Below are 18432 nucleotides of genomic sequence, written 5' to 3' on the forward strand. Positions count from 1 at the left end.
CTCCCACAAATAAGCCCGGCCTTACACATTTGGCAGCACTGAAAAGGCTCCCTTCAAAAAGCCAAGTTAGAAGCTTCCTCCAGAACTCCTGTGAGTTGGTGGTATGTTTATGGCAACAGACCTTTCATCATTGTCTTCATTAAATCTAGTCTTTGTCTGATAGGAAGTGGAGAAGCCATTCTTTCATAGACTTCATCGGTGGCTGTAGTAAAGCCTCTCATTTATATTAATCAGCACTGCAGATTAGGGCTCATCTGGGTAGTGTGTGCCCAGGTGGTGGGTGAGTAGTTTCACCCCTTATTTGGCCACTGCTCCTGCTCCCCGTGTTCTTTCAAGGTTGCTTCTCCATTGAGCTTGCCAGCCTGGTAGCTCTGGCTGCGCACTGAGGATTGAATCCACATGGATGGAGGGAATTTGGGTAAACCCAGTTTGTAAATGATAAAGTGCTTCACAAATGTCAGAGGTTATTGTTGGTCTTTCTATAGGTACACACTACTCCTTAGCCATTCCCTCTGTATCTTACCTTGGTAGTGTCATCTTCCCCTCTTTAAATGCATCCCTCAAATACTTTGTGCCTCATTTGTACGAAGAGGAACTAGAGAGTGTTGCTAACTGCTCCGGTTATCATTAGCAGGCTGTTCAGCATCCTTTATCTATAAACATATTTTTCTGTAAGACTTCTTCAGTGACAATATAGGTTTTGTGTATTAAAAAAACAAAACAAAACAAAAACTTAACAATATTCCCTCAAGTGCCTTTGAAAAGGACATGTTTACATTAAATTCCTCTTTTGTTCCTCCCAGGATGTATAGGAGAAATAATTCTTCCCCAAGGGCACTTTCCTTTGCTACTGCTTTATGCACTATTTGTTCTGGGGGTGGTGGAGGAGTGCAATAAATTTGCATGTAATTAATGCCATCAGCACTGCAAATGCGTGCACACACGACGTTTCCTTTGCTAGCAGCTGTAGAGAGTAGTAAAGGCTGAGGACCATGTGTTCATTTGCCACCTAAATAGAGTGATGGATCACATGTCTTGTCATGCCACACTGGAGTAAAAACCATCATTAAAATAACCTTTCCAGTGCAAGTTTTTGAAAGAAGATTATAAATCTGTAATAGCCTCCACAGTTTTTATATACCTACCAAGTGTGTTGCATATGTAGTAACCTTTTTTACGCGAAGTAAAATACAACTCTACTGCCTTATGCTAGCTAGCTTTAATTGGGCCACATTAGTTTATAGTTAACATCTTTTCTAAAAATTTTGCTGCATTTTACTTTTAATTTAGGATAGGTATGCTGCTCAAACCAAAGTGTTCCAGTTTCCTAGTTAAACATCTACAACTCTGGTGAGTTTATTCCACCTGTCAAATACTAGTTGACATTATTCCCATTTATTGGGAAAGGAATAACTTGTCTACACAGAATGCAGAACAGCCTGTGGATCCTGTTTTTCTAATCCAGGGACTGTTGATTGATATATTCCATAAGTGAATTTGAACACAGCATGGCATGAAGCCTCTCTGAGACCAAAAGCAGGGTATTCTTCCCCATGTTCTCCCCCTCCATGGAAGTAGGTTTATTGTTTTACCTGATTATTAAAGGAGTATAATAAAGAGGGAGGAAATGTAATATGTTGTAAATTTAAGCAATTAAAAAAAGTTGAAGAAAAATATTTTAATTAAAAGTCATCCTGGCCAAAACCGGTTTGGCTCAGTGGTAGAGCGTCGGTCTGCGGACTGAAGGGTCCCAGGTTCGATTCCGGTCAAGGGCATGTACATTGGTTGCGGGCACATCCCCGGTAGGGGGTGTGCAAGAGGCAACTGGTTGATGTTTCTCTCTCATCGACGTTTCTATATCTCTATCTCTCTCCCTTCCTCTCTGTAAAATATCAATAAAATATATTAAAATAATAATAAATAAATAAATAAATAAATAAATGGTCATGAAATTTAAAAAAAAAAAAAAAAAAAGTCATCCTGAATAGCCCTGGCTGTTATGGCTCAGTTGGTTGAACATTGTCTCATGCACCAAAAGGTCACCGGTTCAATTCCAATCAAGGTACAAGCCCAGGTTGCAGGCTTAATCCCCAGTAGGGGGAGTGCAGGAGGCAGCCAATCAATGCTTCTCTCTTTCTCTCCCTTCCTTTCTCTGAAAAGTCAGTATAAACATATATATTTTTTTTAAATCATCGAGAATCTTACTACTTACACATTGCCATTATTAATATTATCTTTCCTTTTATACTTTTTTCTCTACATATATAAACACATAAATTGGCCTCATTTTTGTTATAAAAATACATATCATGCTATTCTTTTGTGTAACCAGCTTTTTACCCCCTGTAAGAATATGTTACAGGCAACTTTGTATGGCAATGTAAGGATTTTTTTGGTCATTGTTGTGTTCTTACTACTTCTCTCAATTTCTATTTTTTATAAAGAGAATTTTATTATAGTTCAGGGCATAATAATCACAACACCTTTTGTAAGGGTAGGCATCACTTTCATTTTTTGGTTTAAAAAATCATTGAATTGTAGTTACCCTTTGCCAAAAGAGAATGAAGCAATTTTTTATATATATATATAATTTCCCGTGAAATTTGTCCTGTGAAATAATTGTTTATGAAATTTATTTCAAAGGTCATTTGTATCAGATATGTGTGCTAAGGTTTACCGTAGGTGCATATGACTATTACCTAGTCCTTTTCTTTGGTGAGAGGTTAGGGAATGAAATGAGAAAGGTCAACAGTTGCTTAAGAATACCAGTTGGAAGGAAGAACACTGTTCACTTACTTTTCTGCATGACCTTCCTGGAAGCCAAAAAATGAGGTGGCATGCTGTGAATGGTTACCTCTTCTGGCTCACTGAAATCTAAGGTGTTAGAAGATTGGGGGATAAAGTCCAACATTGCTATAGAGTCAAATTTAAACATATGGCACAAATTGGAGATAAAAGCATTTTTGCATTTGAATGTACAGGTAAGCAATTCTATTTTTACAACCTCCAGAAATGCACAAATGAAGAAAATAATCTCCTTTTTGTTTACTCTCTATACTGCTAAAGTAATTGTATAACATTGATAGTGGCAGTCATATAATCTGAAATTATTTCAGGATGCAACAAATCAATATTACAGAGATCTCTGGTTTTGGTTAAAGTAGTATCTTTGTGTGTTCTGTTGTTGAATTAAAACCCACTTCTAAAATGTTTGGGCACACAACATAAAAGACACTATAATCTTGGTTTCTATACTATGCCTTTCATCTATCCAAGATATTATATTGAATATAGAGTAATGATATAGAAGTATAGGAGATTAATAAATTAACACTCAATGAGATTTACTATGTTCCAGATGCTTTTCTAAGTGCTCTACATATTTACTCACTAGAGAAGGAAATGAAGTGGACAACTAGTGCCTTTATTTGTTTGATGCAGTTTTACACTCAAACCTCATGTCATCTGAATCCGATAAGTGTGAATTACTCCCAAGCCTTAGAGCCCGCCAAGTCTCCGCAATTGACCTAAGTAGGACTTTTTTACTGCTGGTGGTGTGGACTACAGGGAGAATGGTTTTTAAAAAATGGAAATTATTTCCTTTTAATTCTAGGTACTGGAACCAAGAGGGATTGGCTACAAAAAGTTTCACAAATGATCAGTAGAATTCAGACAGAAGAAAAGGTCCTTGAGAAAAGAAAAGATTATCATAAAAGTAGTTTTTACATTTATATGCCTAATTATAAATACTAAGATATACGTTTATAGAAGCTCAGAACCTTAGAACTGGAAGGGACTTTAAGGAATTATGTTCTGCAACATTCCTTGTCTTATAGTTGAGGAAAACTAAAGCTTAGAGAAATTCATTGATTTGCCCCAGATCTCACACTGAATAAGTAGTAAGGCCTTGAAGTAGAATGTAGAGCCTGTGGCTCCTCACCTGCTCTGTGTCATTCCAGTCTAATCTGATGGGCTTCTGAGGCTGGCTAACATCCAGGCTCTTGTCAACTCTCTTCTTCAGAAAGTGTTTGCTTGGCCCCTTGGACTTGAGATACAGAAGTCCTTCAATGTTTCTCATGGTTGCTCTTATCTAAAGCCGGGCTGAGGGACACCCCCCACCCACCCACCCCAGTGCATTAATTTTGTGCACCGGGCCCCTAGTATAATAAAGAAAAGATTAGTTTTGTTAAAGTAGTGTAGCTGGTAGCCCTGAAGTCTTCCTGTAAATATTTGCAATTTTAGAGGAGGATGATACGTAAACACATCTCTCTTTGATATACTAGTAACTAAAAGTAAACATTTCAGCCCTAGCTGATTTGGCTCAGTGAATAGAGCCTTGGCCTGCAGACTAAAGAGTCCTGGGTTCAGTCCTGGGTTGCAGGCTCGATCCCCTGGGGATTGTGCAGGAGGTAGCCAATCAATGAGTCTCTCTCATCATTGATGTTTCTATCTCCCTCTCACTTTCTCTCTGAAATCAATAAAAATATATTTTAAAAAAATAAATAAGCATTTTAGGCAATGAAAAGAGATTTATGTGTGCACTGAGTACGTCACCCTTGCCTGGGCCACATTCAATTCCCGTAAGCTATTCGTAACCTCTTATCTTCCTGGACTTGTTAACCCACAATAGCCCAAAGTTTGTACCTTGATGAATGTCATTGGCTATGAAGGTATATTCTGTCCAAGTAAGTATGGCCATTTGGAAGTGTAGGTCATTTACAGATTATGAATTTGTAAGTACAGGTCTGCCTTGTCTGGAATTTTAGGAAAGTAAAGAAATACAGATCCAGATTCTTTGTCAAAAGTTCATACTGTCATTTTGACATTTAGTGTCAGACTTTCTCTTTGTAAATCCCTCTTCACTTTACCAGCGCTGGTCTCAGAGCTCAAACTGTTTCAAAACCATAACATTTCTTAGCGAGTGAGTGGTCTGTATTATGTGTCCAGCCATCAGGAGGATCTTGAGATGTTGCTTGTATAAACTGTAATCCAATCTGATGCTGTGCATTTAGTTGCAGTCTTTCATAGACCTGTTGGCGATACTCAATCCTCCTGGATTTGGGAATAGGGCTTATCTGATACCTTCAGGGGGAAAAAAATCCATTCATTTTTCTCTTTTCCCCACTTAAATAACTCAACACATCTGGTAACACTGTAGGATCATTGTCCTTCCAGTTCCTCTGCAGCTCATATTGCTACAATATTTCTTAAGTATTTGGTTACTTAAAGGGCAATGCGATTTAAAAAAAAGAAAAAAAAAATTTTGTATAGGTCTTACAAATTAACCTGTTTGCAGAGCTAGAAAAAGACATGCTTTTAATGAGCAAAATTTCCATAGCAGCAGCCTTGTGTGTGTCATACAGTATATATGTAAATATAAATTTGGAGGTAAGTGCTCATGTGTTAAGATTGTAAAGCAAATCTTTCTACAAATTAATATAATTTGCCTCAAAGAAAATGTTTATTAAATCCAGGGTACCTGAAATTGAAATAACTTGATGTTTGGATCTGTATCCTTTGGTTTAAAAACGTCTTCAGTTACAAGAATGATAAAAGCTGAAACAAAATCCTTTAATTCAATCAAAACTGAGCTAAATTTTAGGAAACAAAGAGTGATAATCAGATACACAACTGCATAATATTGGAAGCTAAATATACAAGATAGTAAGACTTCATAAGAAGGGGATAGGGTTCCCTTGAGGAATTTTTGTTTGAAATGGCTGCTATGATCATTATAATAAATAGCACTATTTTATCCTTTTGAATTAAGATGGTTTATGCAAACAACTCTAAATTGTACAGTAGTTCCAAAGAGACAATTTACTGTTTTCTGCTTATGTTACATTCTGGAACAAGTTCAAGGCTTTTGATTTTGCTTGTTTGTGTGTGTGGTTTTTAAAAAAATAGCCTGAACCTTGAAAGTAATACGTTTTAATGAATACGATTTCAAATAGTACAATGTTTCTGTAAAAATTTTCAGGTTTGAAAATAAGGTATGTTTGACCCAGAGTCCCTACACTGAATATATCCATAGTGCATTTTAAATACAATAAAATGAACACATTGGAAAGGTTAACTATTTTTTTGCATTTGCTTTCCTTTCTATATTAAGTATGACTATTAGCATTGTAATGGCTCCCAGAATGGGGATATTGAAAAAGTATCCACCTGACAGAAATAAACATACAGAAAATAAATTGGGTTTAGATTTCATTAGTCACATAAAATTTAATTTTATGTTCAAAATGGCAATTACTGGATTTTCATGTATATTAGTTAAATGCTGTGCTTACAAGATTTTTTGCTTAACTTATGACTGGAAAAAAAATTGGATCACAGCTTACTATCCAGGTGGGCAATGCCATTTGCCAGAATCTTTGCACATAACTCTGTTTTTTTTTTCTCTATCAAACACAAATACTACCTTGCTTCTAAGCCTTCTGAGGCTTTCTGAGGTAAAAATGCAGATGAATTTTTAAAACGGTTTCTTTTAATTTTTTATCTTTTTTTTCTAGGTTGTGGAACTTTTAGCAAGTGCTCTCAGGGACTTGGTGCAAGGAGTATACCATGAAAATTCTATTTCGGCAAAGGTAAGGATTCGGTAGTCATTGTAAAATGTTAGTTTAAAAACTCTTGTGGCAAAACTAAAATTGATGAGTGAAAATGTCATTTTTGTTTTCTGTTTTAATTGCACATGACATTTTTTTTAGATTAGTGTTTTGGCTACAAATTCATGGCCATACGCTTAGTACATCACAGATTTAGCCAATTAAAACAACCTCTTATCCTCTAGCTGGATTCACAGTCTGTTCAATCTGCAGCAGTCCAGTAGACAGGAGGTTGCTGCTGGCAGGTAGCACTGTCACAGACAAGCAGACTGGAAGGGACAGCTCGTGCTGAGGTGACTGGGCCCAGCTTTGCCCCAGAGGAGGGTCCTTCCCAGTCCCAGAGGAGTAGGTGTAATTTCAAGAAGATGACTGTTGAGGGCGTGGAGGAATGGCTTTTATATCCAAGATCCAGAATTTACTGCATTATTAAATTGTCTGTGATAAGAATTTTAATGGTTGCACAGTTGGGTTATTTTGATAAATTCTATAGATCTAGAATTAAGGTTTTTGATTCATTTGACAGGACATCTCAAGAAGGGGTAGGTTCTTTCACTCTCTCTTTAATGCAGTTAATACATTTCAGTAGGATATTAAATGTGAAGCAATTGCTTCATTGATCACCATCATCATTTAACATGGTACATACTATTATAAGGAGTTCCTATCATAGTTTTTCACTATTCTAGCTTCTTTAGCTTCTGTATTAACAAGATTTCACTCACTGCAAATGAGAAAAAGTATGCATGTATGCACATCTTGAGCTTTTTGACATTTCCATTTGAAAAAAGAAAGATAAATTTTATTGGAAGTGAAACATAGAACATGAGCAACTTGGATAAGAAATTTAAAAGTATAACCCAGGGAGTCTGTATGGTTCAGAGAGTGGTAAGTGAAATGTGAAGAATTATACTTTGGACGTCTGCTAATATTCAGTTCAGGGAACTACAGTTCCCAGTAAGCATATATAAGATCTCCCAAGCAGCATAGTGTATGTGAAGACCTGGCAGGATATATGACCACAGTGATCTCCTTTTGCTGTGATTGTCAAAAACATAGCATGATTCACCATGGCTAAAGGTGAATAGTAGATTGTAAAATGGAGGACTCCTGGTTTAGTTTTACTCAAAGAAAGTCATCCTGTAGAGCACATGTGTCAAACACAAGGCCCGCGGGCCAAATCCGTCCCGCCAGGCCTTGCAATGTGGCCCGCACCTCGCTGTCATCACTGCACTCCGCTGCGTTTCCATCACAATGACAGTTTATGACTGTTCAGTAAACCATTCGGCCCGCGATTTAGGCTGGATTTTAGATTTTGGCCCCTTCTCTGATTGAGTTCGACACCCCTACGAGAGTCTGATGAAGATCAATAGCTAACCAGGCATCACTATGGTAAGTATTCACCTATGTTTTTACACTTAATCTTCACAGAAATCGTACTATATAGTCTATGCTACTGCATTTCTCTTTTAATGTATGTGAAAACTGAGATTTAGAAAAGATTAAGTAATTTGTCTGCCGTCACACAACTTGTTAGTTGAGATTTAAACTCCTGAGTCAGGCTCCTAACCTGGCTCTATACCTTAATGAAACCAGCTTTGCTAATATCTATCTGCCATAGCTAGGATTCACCTTTATATGATGAATACAGCGACCTCTTTTGGCAGTCAAGGCATTGTTTTCCTCTGGGATATTTTCAAGGCATTCAACTTAGTTTTATGTAAAATATTAATATTTTACAGTTAAATATCCATTAAATTTGAAGTGAAACTGTTATTGGTTTAAAGTAGGGGTGTCGAACTCAATCAGAGAAGGGGCCAAAATCTAAAATCCAGCCTAAATCGCGGGCCGAATGGTTTACTGAACAGTCATAAACTGTCATTGTGATGGAAACTCAGCGGAGTGCAGTGATGACAGCGCAGTGCGGGCCACATTGCAAGGCCTGGCGGGACGGATTTGGCCCTCGGGCCTTGTGTTTGACACATGTGGTTTAAAGGTTCATGATTTAGCCACTATTGTCATTTGCCCACTATAATTAGCCCAATTCATTAATAAGTTTGTGAACATTTGTTGAGTACTTTCTATATGTCTGGAAGACCTATTAGCAACAACAATAATAAAAGCTTAGATAGCACTTTACAGTTTGCTTATACTTTTTTCTACACAATCATCTATGAAAGGGAGACATTTGTTGGTGTACCCACTTCATAGAGGTAAAGCCTAAAATTCAGAAGTGACAAATGGCAGGAAAGTATAGTGCCTGGAAATTGTTAATGCATATTTTGACAGGGACATGATCTGAACCCAGGTTTTTTTTACTCCAAGTCACATATAATCTATTTATTCCTGGAAAGAAAAGATGAAGCAGAAAAAAGTCTTTGAAGGACTATTGATCATATATGAACTACCATGTAGCAAGCAGCAGTTGCTGACTTTGATTAGTGAGTAGGTTTTACTCAGAAGAAACTATAGTAATAGTTTGTTCATCTGCCCTCTTTCCCCACCACTTCCTCAGACACATTTCTTTAAAAAAAAAAAAAATTGCTTAGCTAAACTGAGGCAGTAGGTGTGGGGTTTTGTTTTTGTGTGTGTGTTTTTTAAAATATATTTTTATTGGTTTCAGAGAGGAAGGAAGAGTGATAAAGAGAAACATCAATGATGAGAGAGAACCATTGATTGGCTGCCTCCTGCATGCTTGCCCCACACTGGGGATCAAGCCTGCAACCTGGGCATGTTCCCTGAGTTGGAATCGAACCAGACCTCCAGGTTCACAGGTGAACGCTCAACCACTGTTTTTTGTTGCCTCCATTTGTGCCCCATGTTCAATTTAGGTTAACCACGTTCTCTACCTAACCAGAAAAGTTCTGGTGTCTCCCGCTCCCCCCCCCCCCCCCCCCAGCCACCCACCCACCCTCTCTCTAAGTGTACTTGCCATTGAAATGGCTTTTTAGAATTTGGTTTTTCTGACTTGGCCCAGGAACCAATTCAGAGACAAAGAGCGCACTGCCCCACATGGAGTGCTTCAAGGTTTTCCTGTTCTGGCGGGACCTGGAAGCCCCACAAGTGGAGGTCATGTGGGAAGTGAGTTGCACAACCTCCCCAGTCACAAAGGAATTGCTTTGTGATTTAAAATAAGCTGCAAGCCACTCATCTGTCTAGGGGTAAGAGGATAAATAGTGGTCTGTTTCTATACAGCTGGTACTTGATGCCCTGCTGGAGAATCTATCTGGCAATACAAAAATAGCTTTCTGTGGAGCAGTGTCTGAGCAATGAAGGAGATGTGTTAGAGCACATGGAAGGGAATTGGGACTGAATACGTTGGAAATCACCTACTCCAGAAGTTTGTGGTGTAATTATCCAACCCTCCCTAAAACTTCAAAAACGTATGTGACTTATTTTAGTAATACAGATTGTAGATAAATTGTGATCATGAAACATTCAAAGTAATTTAGGAAATTCATCCTTTGTTCTAGCTATCAAAAAGAAGCATTTTTGTTTTAGATTTGCTAGTTTGTGAATCATTTCTTCCTTTCAATAAAAATTAGTTAATGTACTTTCTTTGATGTTTATAAAATCTCTCTGCTTTACTATTTTTTCGATGTTAGCTAATTGAAGAAAGAAGCATATTAAATAGAAAAAGTGCATTTTAAATGGTTGTTTGCCATTCTGAGAATCAAGCTGCCTTATACATTGTACTCATATTACTCACTGTACACACTATTTAACACTTTAGCAAAAATCTTTGCTTTGTCTCCACAAACCTTTATATCTAAAATATTTTAAAACATAATGATCTTGAACCTGGTCTGCATCCTCTCACAGTCCAGGACCCCTTGCTCTTTACCACCCGGCTGCTCACTGTTCCTTACTGCTTGGCTTGCTGCTCCTTAGTGCTGCCTGGAGGCAGGAGCAGCTGCCACCCGCCACTGCCATTGCTGCTGCACTCACCAGCCGGGAGCCCATCTTCTGGCAGAGCAGCACACACACACACACACCGTGGGAGTGCACTGACCACCAGGGGTCAGCTCCTGCGTTGAACATCTTCCCCCTGGTGGTCAGTGAGCATCGTAGCAACCGGTCGTTCTGTTCATTCTGGGGTTTTTTTGTTTGTTTGTTTTTTAATGATAGACACAGACTTTTTTTTTTTTTAATATATTTTATTGATTTTTTACAGAGAGGAAGAGAGAGAGACAGAGAGTTAGAAACATCGATGAGAGAGAATTATAGATCAGCTGCCTCTTGCACACCTCCCACTGGAGATGTGCCCTCAACCAAGGTACATGCCTTTGACTGGAATCGAACCCGGGACCTTTCAGTCCGCAGGCCGACGCTCTATCCACTGAGCCAAACCAGATTCGGCTCGTTCTGGTCATTCTGCTATAAAGGTTGCTTAGGCTTTTATTATATAGATGTGTGTGTGTGTGTGTGTGTGTGTGTGTGTGTGTGTTTTGTGTGTGTGTGTGTGTACTGATTTATGCTGATTTACTCCCTAGAATAATCATTTTTGTTCCTCAAAAATATAATTTTGCCTGGCCAGTGTGGCTCAGTGGTTGAGCATCAACCTATGAATCAGGAGTTCACAGTTCAGTTCCTGGTCAAGGCATATGCCTGGATTGAGGACTAATCCCAGATGTAGGGCATGCAGGAGGCAATCAACCAATGATTCTCTCCCATCACTGGTGGTTCTATCTCTTTTTCCCAATCCCTTCATCTCTGAAATCAATAAAAATATTTTTAAAAGAAATGTAATTTTAATGGCTACTTAATATTGCTTTATACTACTATTCTATAATTTACTAAGCCATTGCACAATTTTTGGATACTTGTTTACCTTTTTTTAACTAATAGAAACAATACTGTGATTAACATTCTGAATATAAAAAATTCTGAAAGTGAGATTTTTTTTAATCAGAAAGTAATAATTTTTTCATATTGCATATGAAAATTTGCATTATATTCATATTGCAAACCCTTGTGCAGAAAAGGATTTTACTATCCTTAGAAAAGCCTATTTGTAAGGTTGACCATTGACTGGCATCTGGGAACCTAAATTTTAGGAGTATTTTCGCCAGCAGTGTTTTTACAGACAGTGTGGTTTATGCCGAACACCTAGAGCCTGAGATTTTGGCACCTGTTGGCAGAGGATACCTGCATGACCAACCCCAACAAAAAATCCTGAGCACTGGGTCTCCGATGAATTTCCCTGGCAGCTAGCACATTTCATATGTGTTATCACATGTGTTCATTCACATGTGTTAATTCTGGGAGAAATTAAACACATCCTGTGTGATTCCACTGGTAGAAGAAAGACTCTTGGAAACTTGCATCTGGTTTCCTCCAGACTTCATCCTTTTTCCTTTGCTGGTTTTGCTTTGTATCCTTTTGCTGCGATAAGCCGTAGCTGTGAGTCTAACTCTATTCTGAGTCCTGTGAATGCTCCTAATAAATCATCAAAGCTGGGGGACCTCAACATATATGTATGTTTTATATATATATTATTGATTTTTTACAGAGAGGAAGGGAGAGGGATAGAGAGCCAGAAACGTCGATGAGAGAGAAACATCGACCAGCCACCTCCTGCACACCCCCCACCAAGGATGTGCCCGCAACCAACGTACATGCCCTTGACCGGAATCGAACCCAGGACCTTTCAGTCCGCAGACCGATGCTCTACCACTGAGCCAAACCGGTTTCGGCTCAACACACTCTTTTATTATTTATTTCTCACCCACTCCTGTTTCCTTTCTAGGAATCTAATCAATAATGCCAGCCTTAAAATAAATTGGGAAGTATTTTCCTCTTTTTAATTTTTTAGAAGCGTTTGTGTAGAATTAGTTCTATTTCTTCTTTAAACATTTAATATAGTTCACAAGTGAAGCCATCTGAACCTTGCTTTGTGGGGACTTTTTTTTTTTTTTTTTTGTAACTACCAATTCAATTGTTTTAAAAACCATTGGGCTATTTATGTTATTTATTTCTTCTTATCAATACCTGTAAGTTGCCCTCAGATTTTCTGAATGGTACATTAGTAGAGACTTAAGGAAAGCATCACCAGAAACATTAATAATAAGCATTAGGGTAAACTTGTTCTTCTTAGCCTGATTTTCTTCTATCAAAATAAATGTCTTGCTCAGCAGTTTTTTCCAATAAATTTTAGTTTTGTCACAGTTAAAAACATGCTTATACAAATAACTGTCTCCTATAATTATTTTCTTAAGTTCTTCTGGGAACTTCTCCGCAACTTCAGTAACAGCTGAAGCACCCTTTCCAGTAACCTTAAGCTATGAAACTGCCCTCACTTCAAAAAACAATCAAACCACCCAGAACTACCTGTAAATTCCACTTTTGCAACACTTTCATCACCATCCTCATCCAGTGCTTTCTGTTTCAGCTTATAAAAAAAAACTGACCAGTTTCTCCTTAAGTATAAAGAATTTACCAGAACACAATACTTTGTACACCCATCAGTTCACTCGGGCAATAGACTTTCTATTTTATCTATTACTGGATACTAACTAAAAGAGCCCCTTTGCTACTAGCATAACCAGTAGTAACTTTGGTTACATTTAAGAATCTTTCTCTCTGCATGTAAAAAGAGCGAATGGTAGACACAAGCACGTTCAACTCTTGCACAGTGTCTTTATCGCATCTACCATAATTGAAATGCTTAATTACATCCAGTTTTGCACAAAATGTTCACCCTTATAAGCTCTCTGGGGCTTTCTGATACTTCAGAGCACAATTCTTGCTAATGGACAAATAAAATCAATTAGGATGAGGCTCAGATGCTCACAGACACAGTTCAAAGCTATGGTGACTTGATGCTGAGTTTCTGAGTGTAGTTCCCAGAGTAATAGCTTGGTGCTGCCACACTTGCTGCTCAGGGTATGCACTACCTCTATAATGGCTCACTGCAAAACAAACGCTAAACACTCTTTACACTTTTTGCCTGCTTCTGCAAAAGCAAAAATTCTCTTTGGATTTCTGTCAGTTAGCAAAAATAGGTATTAATGTAGGTCTTTTGCTGATGCTTTTACTCATAACATGTCCCTCACACTGTACCCAAGGCATATATTCAAAAGCTAATAAAACGTGCCATGTCATGTTTATTGTTTGCTGGGCATCTGTTCAAACTTATATCACTGACATATTCAAGACTTTGGTAATAAATACCTATGATTTTACTAACAACTATTTTTTTCATAAAGTTGGCACAGTCTTAAGTCATTCATTGCAAAAAAAAATGTTGAATTTATTCAGATTTAAAGGCAATTGAATGTGACTTGTTTTAAAATGTATCAAGCATAAATAAATATATTTATACATAAATATAGCTTAATAATAAGATAAAACATCTAGTGCCCACCACATTTAAAAAATAATACTGTATACATTTTTTTTAATCCAAAAAAATGTTTTTATTTAAAGGAAAAGCAGCAAATGTATTGTGAAGGGAACATATTAGAAATCAAATACAGGAGTATTAAGTTACTAGTAGATCTGCAAAGGTGGTAAAGTGAAGATAAGTATAGATATGAGAAGGCAGAAAAACTATTGGTGAATAAGCTTAGTACATATAATGGCCCTTTTGATTAAGTAGACCCTCAAGTTTTGAGTGGGTCTTGTTGGTGAATGTTTTTATTTGTTAAATGTTAATTGAATTTATATACCATTTAGAGGTACTCGAGGTCACTCATTGACTGTATCACAATAAAACATCTTAAAAAGACTTTATTTGCCAGAGAGATGAAGCATTACTGTTAAGCATGTAAATTGTTAAATAGAATGCCATTCTGATCCCAGGATAAGAATAGACCATTCAGAAAATGAAGCCTACGCCTTCGATTACTGTCTGTGTATGCCAGTGAATCCCAATTTATATCTCCATCCCAGATTATTGAGATGTAGAGCCAGATATTTTGCTGCTTACTCAGTATTTCCACTCAAGGGTATCACAAGCATCTGAGACTCAGTACATATTAAGACCAGATATATGCTCTTCCCCTTCAAACCTATTCCATTGTTCTCTATCTTCACAATGAGTACCATCATTCATCCAGGTTCTCAGATAGGAAACCTAGGGGTCTGATAGGAAACCTTAATAACTGCCCCTCTCCAGCCTTACCCCTGTAGTTGTTTTATTCCATCCACCTCCTGTGTCGCCACCTTAGCCAGAGCATAACTTGGAAGAAGCAAGAGAAAGTTGTCTCCTGAGTATTCTCTTCAAAAGTAGAGTGTGGTGATTTAAAAGTAAACCACTAATTTTTTAACGTTCCTCTCATCACCTTCCATCAATTGAGGATCTGTGTCCCTTTCCCTTGAATCTCAGTGTGATATTGAGATTTTTCTCTCAACAAAGTGTGGTAGAAGTGATACTATCTGATTTCCGAGGCTGGGCCACAAAAAGGTATCTTGAGCACTCACTGTCATTGAACGTTCCCTCCCAGAACATAACCACCACACTATGAGAAGCCGAATGGAGAAGCCCTGGGAAGGTGCGTCAATCACCAGTCCCAGGGGGACCTGATTGATGTGTGTGTGGGAATAAGCCATCTCATTGGAAGGGGGTCTCTGGTAACTCCGTTGAGCCAGCTCCAGCCCTTTTCAGGTCTCCCCAAATGAGGACCCAGGTATCACAACACAGAGGCAGCCATTTCTTTCTGTTCCCTTTCTGAATTTCTGACCCACAGAATCTGTGAGCAGAATAAAATGTAATTATGCCACTAAGTTTTGAGGTGGCTTGTTACCCAGAGATAGATAACCAGAACAAATTTTAAGGCAATATGTTAATATGATGGTTGTTAAGACCATGGCAAAAAGATATTGCAAAGAAAGTATAAATATACTTGCACAACATCACTCATTGAATCCTAAGATTTATAAGAAGGTAGTTCTGTTAGCCAGCTCAGGCTGCCATTACAAAATACCATAGTCTGTGTGGCTTAAACAACAGAAATTGATTTGTTCTGGAGGCTGGATGTCCAAGATGAAGCTTCTGGTTAATTTAGTTTCTGGTGAGAGGGCTCTTCCTGGCGTGCAGATGGCCCCCTTCTCACCATGTGCTCACGCAGTGGAGAGAGAGCAGAGCCATCTCTCTGGTGTTTCTTTTTATAAAGGACACTAATCCCATTGGATCTGAGCCCCACCCTTATCGCTTCATTTAACCTTAATTACTCCCTTAATCTAAATGTATAAACACACTGGCAGTTCGGGCTTCAACATATGAACTTTGCAGGGACATATGCTTTCAATGTATAGAAGTAATCAAGAGCAGTACCTTGTTTATGCCATCACTCCCCCACCATCAGGGCATAAACTGCAGCCTGGTTTTACCCGTGCCTACCCTTTTGCATGGTTCAAGATTCTGTTATCCCTTGGCTGAGCTACTCCAATAACTTCCTTCTTCACCTCCCTGTATACAGTCCTCCCATATTTTAGTCTTTTCTTCACACTACCAGAGATCTCAGAATGCTAATCTGACGCTGTTGTGCTACCATTTCAACCCCAGAGACATCCCATATCTCTTGGGATAAAGGCCGAAATCCTGGAAGTGACCCAAAAAACCCTCCATAGTCTGATGCCAGTCTGTCCCTCCAGACTTGTCTTGTGTTATTCTCACCCTCACTGTCTGCATATCAGCCCCAATAGCCTTCTCCGATTCCTCAGATATGCCTTTTTTCCATTGTATGTGCAACCCTTAAAACCTAGAACATGCTTCTCCATCTTTATGACAGATCTCTTATTTAGTTCAAGTGTCCCTTCCTCAGAGAAACCATGCACAAAAACCCTAGCCTCACTCAGGTTCATTTCCCCCATTGGAAGTATCAGTTTGTAGGTGTGTATGTTTGTGAGGGTATCTGATTGTCTAATTTCCCTACCTAGACTGTAAGAACTATGAGTGCGAGGATACTAGTTTTGCTCACTGGCATGCACACCTAGAACAATGCCTTGTACATAGAAGATACTCAGTAATCTTTAACAAATGAATAAATAGAGGAAATTACAAATGGCTAGTAAATTAAATGACTGCCCATATTTAAGTGAAATGCCACTTTTTACCTGTTAAAATCACAAATAAAACAGTAGTTCTATTTAGTGGCAAAACAATCTCAAACCTGGCTGGTCCTTGTGTATATCAGAAGAACCTTTCTATAAAACTATTTGCAGAATGTTTTAAGAGACTAAACTGTTCGGATCTATTGACTCTGCTCTAATCACAGACTCCATCATTGTTGTAGCCAGCATCCAAAGTGGCCCTCAGTGAGCCCACTGCCTGGTATTCCTTGTGTGTTCCCTTCCCACATTGCGCAGGGCCCGTCTGTGTGAGCGATAGCACACAGCAGAAATGGTGGTGTGTCATTTCCAAGATCAGTTTATAAGAGATTGTGACGCTTCATTTTGGGGCATGCTTTCACTCTCTATTGGATCATTCGCCAGCTATCGTGTCATGTGAGCAGCCCTAAAGTCATCCCCTACCTTATATTTCTGGCTAATTTCAGTTTATTATTTAGCTGCCCACCCCATCTCCAGCCTTCTTAAACCTTTCCTTTGTAGAATCATTCATTCCTTTCCCTGTGCTGTGAGCATAGCTCTTCTTTCACATACCAAACTACTTTCTAACTTTATTGTTTCTCCCCTGCTGAACTTCTAGTAAAGGTCATGGAATAATACCTAATTAATGCCTAATTATAAAATGTAATTAGGCATTACTCCTAGGCATATCCACAGCGCCTGTCATGTAGTAAGCATACACACACAGGCATACACGCACACACACACACAAAATCGATTGAACTGCATCTACTTTTACACGGTATGTCAAGCATCAGCTTACACAGCATTTCAAAGCAAGCCAAGTTCCTTCTTGGTGCTGTTCAGTTTGTACATCTCAAAGAATTAGTGTTCCCTACTGCTTCTCCTGTGCAACCCATCTGAAGACTGTCTGCTGCCCTCTAGCTGTGAGAAGCTTCCCCCATCCCAAGGATACCGCTGCTGAAGGGTTTATGCTGTAAAATAGTCTTCCCTTCATCGTGACCACTCTTCAGCATGGTAATTGCCATACATCTCAGCAAGAACTGCTGAGGGAGTAAGGCAGGAAGGGGCTTGCTGGCACTAGACCAAAGAATTCCTGATTTTTTAATTCCCTGTAAACCCTTCTCTTTAATTTATGAATAAAATTTTAATAGCTTTATTTATTGTATAAAAACACTTTTAAAAAACAGAACTTTACTATCTCCAATGTGATTGAATTATAAGTCAGAACAAATCACTTCATTCTTTTTCCTTCCTTAGGGTTCCTAAAAAATAAATAAATAAATACGATATCTGCTATGTAATCTTGTTACTTATATACTCTAGAATTTTGAATTTCTCTAATGGATATTATTAAAGACTGGGTTTACAGGTTTAAAATACTTTTTCCCCTCCTAATATATCTTTATTGATTCAGAGAGGAAGTGAGAGGGAAAGAGAGATAGAAACATCAATGATGAGAGAAAATCATTGACTGGCTGCTTCCTGCCTCAAGCCCAAAACCCAGGCATGTGCCCTTGACCAGAATCGAACCTAGGACTCTTCAGTCTGCAGGCTGATGTTCTATCCACTGAGCCAAACCTGCTAGGGCTAAAATACTTTTTTAAAAACAAAGTATTTCAGAGCAAGAGGAAAGAAGAGGGAGAGAGAGAAACATCCGTGAGAGACATCCATTGGCTGCCTCCTGCACTCCCCCTACTGGGAATTGAGCCTGAAACCCGGTCATGTGCCCTGATCTGGAAATGAACTTGCAGTCTTCCGGTGCATGGTTTGACGTTCAACCACTGAGCCACGC

The 18432-nt window shown here is 38.4% G+C and overlaps 1 protein-coding gene across 3 annotated transcripts in view; it reads left to right on the forward strand.

Moving 5' to 3' along the window:
• PDSS2 (decaprenyl diphosphate synthase subunit 2) overlaps positions 1–18432 on the forward strand; it is a 177090-nt gene that overhangs the window by 110035 nt on the left and 48623 nt on the right. For 2 of the 3 annotated variants that reach the window (XM_036413655.2, XM_036413652.2), the window contains exon 4: positions 6516–6590. The exons of the other annotated variant lie outside the window; for it this stretch is intronic. In XM_036413655.2, coding sequence (XP_036269548.1) covers positions 6516–6590 — 75 coding nt within the window. The remainder of the gene's footprint in view (positions 1–6515; positions 6591–18432) is intronic. 3 annotated transcript variants of the gene reach the window in all.

Source organism: Pipistrellus kuhlii, unplaced genomic scaffold (genome assembly GCF_014108245.1).
Source record: "Pipistrellus kuhlii isolate mPipKuh1 unplaced genomic scaffold, mPipKuh1.p scaffold_m20_p_5, whole genome shotgun sequence".
NCBI classification, from domain to species: Eukaryota; Metazoa; Chordata; class Mammalia; order Chiroptera; family Vespertilionidae; genus Pipistrellus; species Pipistrellus kuhlii.